Raw genomic sequence first — 12,192 nt, 5'->3', positions numbered from 1 at the left:
GCCGCGGCCGCCGCCTCCCGCCGCCTAGGCCGGCCCCGGCCCGCGCAGCGCCCCCTGCCGGTCGGCCGGACGCGGTGGCGGCGAAGAGCCTGGCGCGGGGCCGACCCTGGCGGCCTCCCTGGCGGCGGCGGCGGCGGCCGCGGCTGGAGCTCTAGGGAGGAAGCGGCTTCCTGGAGGGGGCGCACACTCCCCTGAGATCGCCCTTTACCTGACCTGAAGTCTTTTCTTGCCTCTCAGCCGAGGGAGTGGGGTACCTCTCTATCCTACCCTAGGGGGATGCCGGTCGCCTGAGGAGCCCCCAGCCCAGATCTCAGTGGTCCTCACCTTACACATTTCTTAACCCCACAAAGCCCCTAATCCCGAGGAGCCCTGGACCCGTTTCCGCAAGAAGTTTCTTCCTTTCATCCATCCCCAGAAGTGCCCCGTTTAAACTCCTTCTGAGCCTCCCTCGCCCCTAACGCCTTGTCCCAGGCCTAACCCCAGGGGTCCCCTAGCCACCACCCCGGGGACCCAGCCCCTCCTCTCCAACTGCTTTCCTCTGCAGGCCTCGCCAATGCCTCCTAAACAGCTTTGCGCTCCTTGAGACCCTCATCTTTGTGGGGCGGGAGACCCTTCCTCCTTGGGTCACCCGATCCACCCGACTCTCTTCCTTTGAGCGGCGTGGAGGCAGAGGTAAGGAGCGGAATGTGAGGAGGTCACAGGCTGTGTGTTTGGGCTTGGCCCAACTTCCCGTTGCCAGCAGCCGCTCCGGGTCGTTGTACGGACCCTTTCTGTAAGTGCTCTGTGAAGGGCGATCTTGGAAGTCACGGTGGCCGAGTGGTTAAGGCGTTGGACTCGAAATCCAATGGGGTTTCCCCGCACAGGTTCGAATCCTGTTCGTGACGGGCGCTTTTTTTCCCTTTCAGGGTGTGTGTGAAGGAAACCTCTTGGCTTCCACGTGTCTTTCGTGCCATTCCCTTTCTGTATCGGAAACAGAAGCCAGAAGGTCTCACCCCTGGATTTGGGGGAAGAAAGGGGCTGAGGATGACCACAAGAAGCGTTTAATTATGTACAACTGTATTGGCTGCTAGGATACAAAGCACTTAGAGAATTCTGTAACTTCAGGTTTGCAAGCAGTTTCGACATGCCTTGTTTCATTCTTTCGGGAGGGCGTAGCAAAAGATTTGGTTCAAGAAGGGTTAAGTTTTGTTCGGGAATGTGAATGCTAGTTGTGCTTTTAATAGTCAAACTCCAGATAAAAAGGGCACCTCTGAATTTAATGACCAGACGTCACATCTTGTAGGTCTCTGTACCGTGAAGATCCTGGAAACAAGGCGTTCTCTCACAAGGATTTCCCTGAGGTGCTACGTCTCAGGGATCACAGAGCTTGTGGGGAATAATCTATTGAAACATCAACACTGCCAATCTGGCTGGAGCCAGAGTGTACGAAGATAACTCACTTTTTATCATGTTCTTATTATGTGCCAGGTAGTGTTCTAAATTCTCCGTGTTCCAAGTTCCTAGCTAGGGAATTGATCCTTCTCCAACCGTCCTGTACTCAACCTCAGCCGGTTCTTCCTCTTGCCAGTTTCTCACTGTGGGGAATATCTAGGATTCTTGTTGAGGATGTTCTCTTTGTATTTGATTTCTTGCACAGCCACATTCCCAAGAAGATTCCCCAGAGGGCAGGGATCCAAAGGTAATTCATAGAGTTTTTTACACATTTATTTTTTGGAGTTTCCCACCTTTCTGTCATTCTTATGCTGTCTCATGAGATATGCAAGCAGAGTTTCAAACTCTGTATGCAAACTCTGTTTGCATATGAGATATCTCATATCTATCTCATGCTGCTCTTTCCATTTATGCTGTTTTTTCCTTGCCACTGCCTCCCCCCACCATACCACTATCCCCCCATACTTTCCATCCAGCATGTCTCTTTACCTGCTCTTTGAGGTTCTTGATTACAACAGCTAGAACCTATCAGTCTACTACTACCATCCATTAGGTTGTATTCAAGGCATCTCCTTTTATGTGCTTCTGCAAATTTTAATTAAAATAAAATAAGTTATATTTATTCTACCTCCTAAATAGTCTCAACTGTGTCTACTTTTCTCAGAAGTGAGTGCAGGCTGGACCCCCACCCCTTGCTGGAGCCTTCATGTGAGGACTGCATGTGTTGATGTATGTAATGCATCTACATTGTGATCTATCCACACTGATATTATCTAAAGCATCCACACTGGCCAGGGACCTTAAACCCTATCATGGTCCCTTTTTTTTTCTTCTCCCCATTCTTTCATATTCACTACATTTCATCCACTGGTATTCTTTTAGTTCCTGGTATAATATTTGTCTGTGTTCATGCTTTTCTCTGCCTGAAATCATCTCTCATCCTCACTTTCTTCTCAGTCTCCATTAAATATTGGTTCTCCTGGGAAGTCTTCTCTAACCACTCGTCACTCACATATCCTATTCCCTTATCTTACTATGTGAAATCTTTCTTCCCTTGTAGAATATACACTCTTGGCACATTTAAGCCACTCAAAAAAAATCGTTTTGAGTATGTGGATTTTTTTTTAACGTGTACATATTTTAATCTTCACTCAGACTGGACTGCATGAGAGCTTCTTGAGAGTTAGGACTGTGTATTTTATTCTTTTTTGCACTTCCTCTATTAGGCCTTAGACATGGATGTGATTTAAAAAAAAAATGTACTGAATGAATATAATCTAATAGGTTCTGTACTGGGCTTCCTACCAAGTCCTGGTTTTGCGCATGCTCTCAAATTTAATTATCTGAAGAGCCAAGATCAAAATTGACCAGCAGAGGGCAGCAGACAACTATGTTGTGAGGAGAAGAGGCCTCATGGTTTACAAAATGGAGGATCTGGATCCAGAATAAGCTGGTTGAGGTTGTTTGGTACCTCAGATACTACTTTCCATTCTCAAATGCTTCCCTTGTAGTGTTGGAGGTGAGAGGCCAAGACTTTGAACTGTCATGCACAAGAGAGAATTTCAAAATTTTACCATCCCCATTGCCCATCACAATTTCTTCACCCTTCCATCCCAACAAATCTTATCTTTCTGTCCTTCTGTTTTGTGTTTCATAATCCCTTTCTCACTATTCTTACATATTTATTATATTCTACCCCCTGGAATTCTTTAGTTTCTGATTCAATATTTGGCCTTGCTCTTCTGCCCTGAAGTTACTTCTGCACCTTGGCTTGCAAGCCCCACTCATTTCAACCTCCTAAAGAACCTTCCGTGAATAGCCTTTCATAACAGATTAAAATTCTCCTACTCTACTCATTCAATCCTTCATTAATTCAGGACAAACAAAACAATGACTTCACTTGACACTTCCAAATCGCCATGTTGTTTTCTACTTTTTTTTGTTTTAAAATCTATACCTTCTGCCTCTAGCTCCATGCTATCTTTAATACCCTGTGGTAGAAAACTTTGCTATGTTTGAAGCCATTGATTTCTTACTGGGCTTGAGAGACACTGTACATTCTTGCTTTTCTCTTAGAACACTATTTCTCCATCTCATCTATTTTCTCCCTTCTTCTGTGAAGTTCTACAAAAGCTTTGCTCTTCTCCTCCCAAGCCACAAACCCCAAACTACTATTCCAAGCATGAACTTTCAGCCACACCATGGTCCTATATCTCAAGCTGCCTTGGTGTTTAGTCGCTAAGTTATGTCTGACTCTTTTGTGACCCCAAGGACTGTAGCCTGCCAGGCTCCTCTGTCCATGGGATTTCCCAGGCAAGAGTACTGGAGTGGGTTGCCATTTCCTTCTCTAGGGGTCTTTCCAACCTGAGGTTTCTGGTTGGAACCTGCATCTCTTGCTTGACAGGCAGATTCTTTACTGCTGAGTCACCAGGAAAGCCCCATATCTCTAGCTGCCTATATGTCTGCATAGCTGACCTAATGTCACCTAAAACACAAAACTTCTTCCTTCCCTGAATCACATTTTCAACTTTTTTCATTTGTTAATACTTTCTCTCAATTCTATCTAGTTTCCAACCTTAAGAATCATCAGACATTTTCTTTTCTGCCATATCCATCATTCATCAATCATTGCTTCCTCCATCATATCACCTATTTCACGCTGTTACAGTGGCCTTCCAGGTGCCCCAGTTTCGCCACTTAAACATCTCTGAAACACTGCTTTCATCAAATTAATCTCATCTAGGAATTTCAGTGCCCCATCTGTTCAAACACATTCTCCTATTATCAGTATGCCCTGCCTAAACCACCCATTTTTTTAATCCTTGTGTCCTTCCAGTAAGATAGCCCCAATCTAAATGGGTTGGACGTCTAAGTCACCGCCTCATTCCTTCTTTCTCTTGTGAAGTTCCTTCTGTCTCCTCACCTTAAAACCAATGACTAGCTAATTCTACCCTATACTGATTTTTTTTTTAAGCTGCAGATTCTTAGATCTTAATCAAATTTGCTTTTATGTGACTAAAAAGCTAATGTGGGGAAATCGAACATGCAGGAACTTATCTCCTTCCAATTTGTCAACTTGTTCCAGATGTTACAAGGCTTGGATCTCTGTAGTTTATCCAGTAAAGCAAATAATTAGAGGACCCGAGCCAAAATGATCTCAACCTACACTTATTTCAGGAATGCTATCATTGCACAGAACATTTCTGGAGCTCCTTCATGGCTAGGTTATGGGCCACATTTAAATGATTGATTACTTCAAAATTACTTAAAAAAAAAAAAAGCTGAAGCATTAGCCACCTTTATCATGCATCTTATTTTCCAGATTTTGTTCCAGATTACTTCTGGAATTCCCTAAGGTCGAATTCTTAGCCTTATGGAGAAGGCAATGGCAACCCACTCCAGTACTCTTGCCTGGAAAATTCCATGGGTGGAGGAGCCTGGGAGGCTGCCGTCTATGGGGTTGCAGAGTCCGACACGACTGAAGTGACTTAGCAGCAGCAGCAGCAGCAGCAGCAATGTCTGTTGAAAAACTAAACGCTGAGTCACATAGTTAATTTTAAGGCTTCAGAATCTATGACAATATCTGTGCACAAAAACAGTCTGTCATAGAGACAGTCCCTTCTTTTGAGGAGTGGGTAGTTCGAGCCCTCATTAAAGCTACGGGTAGAACTGTAAACCAACTGTCTTGTGTTTCCTGAGTTAGCTTACATGGATGTCTTTTAATAATGTCATTAGCCTTTTCAACTTTTTCGAAAGATTGGCGTCTCAAGCAACAGTGTGATACTCTATTCCTAGAGCTTTTGACATCCCTTGAGTTATAGCAGCTTTAAAGATGGAGCCATTGTCACTCTGAACTTTAGAGTTTAAGATCCCACTTACATCATGAGAAGTCAGTACAGTAAAATTTCACCCATTAGTAAACTTATGAGCTATAGGCATTAGTAAAACAATAGCAACAATTACCCTTAAGCAATGTGGCCATAGCCTTTTTTCAGTAACAAACTAAACTCTGATCCTGTGGACAAGCTCAAAGTTGGAGCCTGTAAGAGAGCAGTGTGAAGAGCCTTAAAAGCCGTTTGTGTCTCTGGGGACCAAACCAGCTTGTCGGTTTGGGCCTACTGAGTCTCAGTTAAAAGTTTATATAAAGGCTGGGCAAATTTCCCATAACTTGGAGTCCAAATGCAGCAATAGCTTGTAATGCTCAAGAATCCTCTCAATTGTCTAAAGTCATATTTGGCTCATTTAGGAATAAAGTATAAGGATTAGACACACACACACACACACAAAAGAATTCTTAGCCTTCTGTTCTCTCCTTTAGTGGCTGCTATCATTCCTGGAATTTCTTGATAATTCCCAAATCCACATCTTTAACCCTAACTTCTTGCTCTTAAGCTGTAGACCCACATTTCTGTTTTCTAGCCAACCCCCTCTATGGGGAAGCACTTCCAACCCATTTTTCCCCAAATGAGCTCATTACTTCATTCTTCAAACCTGCTCATCATCTTCTCCTCGCTATTCAGGTTAATGACATGTCCTCTCACTCACAGACTAGAAACCTCAGTCTTTATCTGTGACTCACCTTTAATTAAGTGTCCCTTTTTATGTGCACTGGTTAGCAACTCAGGCTCTGGAATGAATTCTGGGTTCAAATCCTAGTTCTGATTTTTAAAAAATAAATTTGGCCACAACCCACAGCATGTGGGATCTTAGTTCCCTGACCAGGGATTGAACCCATGCCCCCTGCATTGGAAGGCTGATTCTTAACCACTGGACTGCCCGGGAAGTCCCCCAGTTCTGATTATTAGCTACATGAACTTTGTCCTTTGTCTCAGTTTCCCCACATAGAAAGTGATGATGATAATAATCTTTTTATAAAACTGCTGGGATGACTAGATGCTTAATATTTAGCTCATGACTCACAATACATGCTCAATCTGACTGTTAGTCCCTTTCCTCACTGCCAATATCTGATCCTATTTGGAACTCAGCTCTAGTGATTCCTGGAAAGACTTCCCTCCTGCATCCCACCAGGGTAGGGTAGGGAGTTGACCCCTTTCCTCCTCATTGTCCCACTGCATTAAACATACATATTAGCAGTATGCTATTCTGTATTTCCCATTATTTGTTCAAGTGTATGTCACCCAAGCTTCAAATTCCTTTCAAGGAATATACAATTATTTGTATATCTCAAATGCCCAGAACCCAGTCTAGCACTTGATACTTATGCTATAAATTTTGGCTGAGTGAATCCAGTCAGTTACCAAGGTCAGTTAACCTGTTGATTTTTCTCCCCTCCTCTGTCCTCTTTCCTGGTCATTTCAAGCTCTAATCCTCTCATGTGAATTAGTGCAAAGCTTACTAATGTTATCATCCAATTTTCATTGTTTTTCTATCATCACTAGAACCATGAATTACAAGTCACGTCTCTTCTCAAGAACTTATCTGTAAAACTAATGTCCAAATTCCCTGCCATATCAATGCTTTCCAGGAATCAGCCCCAAATTATTTTTAGTCTTCCATTACTTCTTTCAACAAACTCTATGCTTCAGATCACGTTCCTCCTTCTTCAATATATCCTTCACTTCCAATTGTTTTTATTCATGCTATTATTTCAGCCTGAAACAGAGGTTGAAAACTGGTGAACCATGTTTTTTTTGGCCCACATTTTAAAAATTGAGCCAACATTTAAAAGTTGTGATATTTAGCATAAACATTAGGATGTCCACAAGTTTTTGAAAAAAGTCAGGAGCAGTGTTGGGTCTCTATTCTTGTATAGCAGTAACCAATCAGATCTGTACTGACAGCTGCCCCTTCTCTCAGGGCACATATTTGTCACCTAGCCAGCTTCAAAAACCTCTCAATGATGAAAGTGTACAGTGAAGAGATCAGGGTAATAGTGGGACAACTGGGCCTATGTTCTAATGTTACACAACATAAAGAACATCTCCCCTGAGATGTCTTTTATTCCCAGAACTGGTTAACTTCCCTCTGTCTGACTCCAGGGAATTCCCTGGTAGGGCTCTGACTCCACACTTTCACAGCTGAGGGCCTGGGTTCAATCTCAGGTTGGGGAACTAAGATCCCACAAGCCACATGGCATGACAAAAAAAAAAAAAGAATCTCTCTGACTCTAGGTCTAATCTTGTTTAGGAAAAATAGCGGTTTGAAGAATAAGTTAAAGGACATTGTCAAGAAGGAGTCAAATTCAAAAGACCACTCTCTGGACAACTGACCCTATTCTCTTCAACAAATTAATGTTACCAAAAAGAGGTTGTTTAAGGAATCCAGACAGAGTTAAAACACATAACCTGGTATAACCACATGGTTCCTGGATTGGATCCAGGTTGGAGAGTAATCAGCTCTAAAAGTATTTTTCTTAGGACAATTGGGGAACTGTGAATATAAGCTTGTATTAGATTAAGGATACATTGTTAATTTTAAGCATTTGTTATTTTGACAATGCAGAAAAATTCTGATTTTTCAAAGGCATATACTAAAAAAAAAAACAAAAACAAAAAATTAAAACAAGCAGCGCTCTTTACTTCCCTGCCCGTTCTCCTGACCTTAAAATAGGTTGGCACATTTTCTATAAAGGACAAAGTAGCACACATTTTAGGTTTTGCCATAGTTCTATGGCAGGTACTCAGCTCTACTGCTGTAATCTGAAAGCAGCCAGAGACAATATACATAAATACAAATGGGCATGGCTGTGTTCCAGTACAACTTTTTTTTCCAAAATCAGGCAGCAAGATACAAGTTGTAGTTTGCCAACCTCTGATCTAGAACAATATACCACGTCCTAACCTCTGATGTAGAACAAGATACCATGTCTCCCGGAAAAGTCTTTCCTGGAACCCAGGGCTTTATCTTCACTCTGCTCACATACTGCTTGTGGCAAGATCCACTTCCCACATTTATGATGTCTTATTATATATTCTGATGCTGGGAAAGATTGAAGGCAGGAGGAGTAGAGGACGACAGAAGATGAGATGGTTGGATGGCACCACCAACTCGATGGACATGAATTTGAACAAGCTCCAGGAGTTGGTGATGGATGGGGAAGCCTGGTGTGCTGCAGTCCATGGGGTTGCAGAGTTGGACATGACTGAGCAACTGAACTGAACTGATTGAACATTTATCTCCATCGGGGAGTAACTTCTGTGAAGGTAGGTGCCATTTTGCTATATGAACCACCAGCCCCAGCCCCACCCTAGTTGAGTTCTTGCAAAATAGACATTCAGTGAGTATTGTTTCCAAAAACCAGGCCTACCCTAAAAGATTTGGCATCATTCATAACATTCAAAAGAATGAGCAGCAGGTTCTAAACATAATTTTCGGGTGCCATTGCCTTCTCCAAACATTATTTTAAAGAAACTTAAAAAAAGCACTGCTGTCACTAGAGCATATATGTTGCCACTCGTGGTCTATACCATGATGTGTTTATCAGCATCTTCTAATCAGATCTTGTGTATATGAAAGTGTAGTAGATTCCATGTGCACAGGAGTGTTCTTATGCTTTTTTTTGCCCCTCTAAAGTGTCTAGAGTACTATTAGATTTATATTAGGTGCACAGTAAATGCTCAACAAATTTAAAATACAGTACTGTGGTAAAAGATTTTTTTTCTCATGATAGGGAAAGTGGCAGTAAACGCCTACAGAAGGGTTTATCGGGTTTGACAATCACAGCAGGCAGTCGTTCCAGGTTCCTTTCCTCATGTTTACTTTTTTGGTTAGGTGGAGGTTTCTCTGCCTGCCATGGAATCCCAGATTCCAAAGCAAAGGTGTTTGTGGGACAAGGGGAAAGGTACTTGCATATGGTCTACAGAAAGTGTCCCCAAATCCCAGAGCACCTTGGGAAGACATGGATTTGCAGCAAAGGAAAACTCTGAAAATAACACAGTCCAGATCACTAGCAAGAGCGCTTCAGCTCTACAGAACAGGAGACAGGAGGGAAGGGCGTAGGAGGGTACACTCCTTCCACACAGACCTCCTAAAACAGAGGTCAGCCCAAAGACAAGAGTTGGTTACAGAGCAAGGAAGAAGTCAGGGAATTAAGGTAGAGAAAGGCCAAAGCAGAGGAGAACCTCCAGGAGGGGAGTGATATGAATTAAGAATTCAGAGAGCTGAGTAAAAGATTTATTATTAGTGCAGTCAATACCATGAAACAGCACATGTATAACACAACCAGCGACCTGCAGAGACACTAGTGCAAAGGGTAGGGAAGCCTTGACTGAGCTTCCTGGCTCCATCTGAAGGTGATAACAGGAGGGTGTGGGCCTGGGTAAGGCAGGCAGGGGCAGAGGGGAGTGGAAGAAATGTAGTAACCAGACTAAGTATAGCAGCGTTTTCAAATTCCTGAGCACAACGTCCCGGAGCTGGAACATATGACTGTTCCTCACCGCCTTCAAGCTGTGTCCCTCTCCTCCCCACAGTCCCAGTGGAGCCATGACCCAACTACCAGACCCACAGCAAGCTGGCCTGGGATAAAACTCCAAGCTGTCCTATGGCCATCTTCCTCTAGCCCCTCTCTCACCTGCATATTAAGATAATCACACCCACTACCCCTCCCCTTCTCTTACTCTGCTGGCCACCCCAGGGATGAAGGAATGCCCTGGGCAGCTTGAAATGGAGCTGAAGCCCATGGCGGGTATGGGTGAGACAACACAGCCTGTACTCAGTGACAGGATTTCCATCCCGTCTTGCCTGGTGAAGCTTAGAACCCAGCTATATATCTCCAAGGAAACTGGGTGTTAGGGTAGGGCTGGTGGCGGGTAGGATTTCTTCAAAATTAAATCCAGAGTTTTACCATGAGACCCTGGTGAGGCTGGGAGCACAGTTCTCTAGGGCATAGTCAGTGATGCTGGACGGTCACATCCATCACTGGAATAGAGGAAGCGCCTCATCCTAGACGGGTTATGGAGGCTTGGGGTAGGCTTCAGTTCAGCCAGGGGCTCCCATGGCCCTTCCTATATTAAAGCCAAAGGTTGTGCTGAAAAGGAAAAATATAAAAGACCCCAGCCCTGTCCCACCCTATCCAAAAATCCCCACAACAGGAACAGCAAAAGAAAAGTTTTCTGTTTTGTTAACTTTTTTTTCTTTTTCCTTTCTTAAAAAAAAAAAAAAAAAGGTAAATAAATTAAATTGCCAACAACATGGCTGGGCTAGAAAAGTGGGGTAGCCATAATCAGGCCTTTCTTTAAAAAAAAAAAAAAAGTGGGAGGGAAAGAGTGAAAGAAAGTTACCAAAATAACTAGTTACAATCACAGGGCTGGCGAGGGGTCTAGGGGGCTATTATGGCCCGTGCCACAAAGGCAGCACCCACCCGACTGCAGCAGAAGCCAGCAACCTGCTTCTTGCTGAGCACATTCACCCCAGGAGACTAACCCCTCACCCCCAACCCTGTCATTGCCTAGCCATGATAAAGTGTAGGAAAGGAGAGCTCATCTGAAAATATTCGGCATCCCCAACTGTACACCCGCAGGCCCGGCAGGAGCCCACACCTTTAAGTGGCCTGGTGGGTATTGCTTGGCACCGAGGTCCAGTCTTCCCTTAAGGGCCACCAGCGATGGCCTACTGGCCTCATTATTTATTTCTAGGCTTTTGTTCCACTCTACCATTTCTTCAGGATGTCTGCTCCCCACAGCTGCCCTCTAAATGCTGTTCAGAGTCAACAGACCTGCCTCATCTGGAGTCCCAGGTTTTGGAGGAGGGGAACAGTTAGAGATTCCTCACTCCATCCTGATCCTCTACCTAAAATGAGTATCTTTGTGCTTTCTGAAAATATCTGGAACCAGGGACCCTAGGCAGGAAAACAGAAATAGAGATGGGGACTTTCCCAATCAGGTGAAAAATTTACAGACATCTTGGGGGAAAAAATTAGACAAAAGGAGGGAATCTGGGTTTCCCACCTAAAAGGCTGAGCAGAGTGCTCTGTGGTCCCCCTCAGTGGTGGCACAGCTGGGACACGTGTGGCTCCAGGGTAAGCCACGGTATTAAGAAAAGTGGGGAGGACTTGGGGCCCTGCTGCTGGAGTAACTGGATCTTCAGATCTTCATCTCTTCCAGAGAGCCCATCAAGATCTCCTATATCTCTTCCACGCCATGCGCAAAGATCATGACGAGCCCAGGTTCCTGCACCATGTCGTCACCCATGTGCTGGTTCTCACAGGCCATCACAACAACAGCCTGCTTGCCAGGGATGCGCTTGGCCACGTAGTTCTCATAGTAACGCCGGTTCATCTGTCTTGTCTCTAACGTGGCCAGACCCTGGGGCCAGCTCCGCTCGTGGGCGTTTTCGATCAGCTCATTGACAATAGAGGCAGGACAGCCACTCTCCACCAGGGAGCGCTTGATGACAGCCTGGAGCACAGCGTCAGGGGTGGAGATCATGCCGCCCCAGCGGGTCACTCGTGCAGGCTGCAGGGAGTTCACCCACCTGTGTGGAGGGAGTTGGAGGGGGTCAGTGAAGGTCAGCCCCTTTCTCTGCACTGGCTTTCCTCCTAATAGTAACGACTGCCTGCTCTGCGCTCAGCCTAACCCAATTCCTCCTTTTTTCCTTCCATCATTGGTTCAGAAACTCCAGATCTTTCCCTAGGTGGTCCCATCTGAGTGTCACCACGTGTTCCTCACCAGATTAAACCCCACAAGTGTAAGGTTCCTGTTGTTTCTCCTGAAAATTCCAATACTTAGCACATGGTGCCTGGGAAGTAGTAAGTATTCAACAAAAATGAATACCGAATGAAGCAATTATTCCTCTATTCTG

General features: G+C 44.5%; 1 protein-coding gene, 1 long non-coding RNA gene and 1 other non-coding gene across 7 annotated transcripts in view; 2 read left to right on the top strand and 1 right to left on the bottom strand.

The window, feature by feature from the left end:
* The first annotated feature begins 75 nt into the window (after positions 1-75).
* On the top strand, positions 76-10,681 carry LOC133247720 (uncharacterized). The gene is made up of 2 exons (XR_009736472.1): positions 76-1,104; positions 1,283-10,681. It is a non-coding gene; the product is annotated as an uncharacterized LOC133247720 (long non-coding RNA).
* On the top strand, positions 803-884 carry TRNAS-CGA (transfer RNA serine (anticodon CGA)). The gene has a single exon. It is a non-coding gene; the product is annotated as a tRNA-Ser (tRNA).
* The window catches only part of RNF41 (ring finger protein 41), a 29,492-nt gene continuing 25,250 nt past the window's right edge, over positions 7,951-12,192 (bottom strand). For 4 of the 5 annotated variants that reach the window (XM_061416864.1, XM_061416863.1, XM_061416865.1 and 1 more), the window contains one exon: positions 10,544-11,865. In XM_061416864.1, the coding sequence (XP_061272848.1) occupies positions 11,514-11,865 (352 nt within the window). In that variant the 3' untranslated portion in view covers positions 10,544-11,513. Of the gene's footprint in view, positions 11,866-12,192 lie in introns of all 5 variants that reach the window. The other variant, XM_061416862.1, reaches the window with a different exon arrangement.

Source organism: Bos javanicus, chromosome 5, assembly GCF_032452875.1.
Source record: "Bos javanicus breed banteng chromosome 5, ARS-OSU_banteng_1.0, whole genome shotgun sequence".
Lineage (NCBI taxonomy): Eukaryota > Metazoa > Chordata > Mammalia > Artiodactyla > Bovidae > Bos > Bos javanicus.
This window is presented reverse-complemented; position numbering and strand designations above follow the sequence as displayed.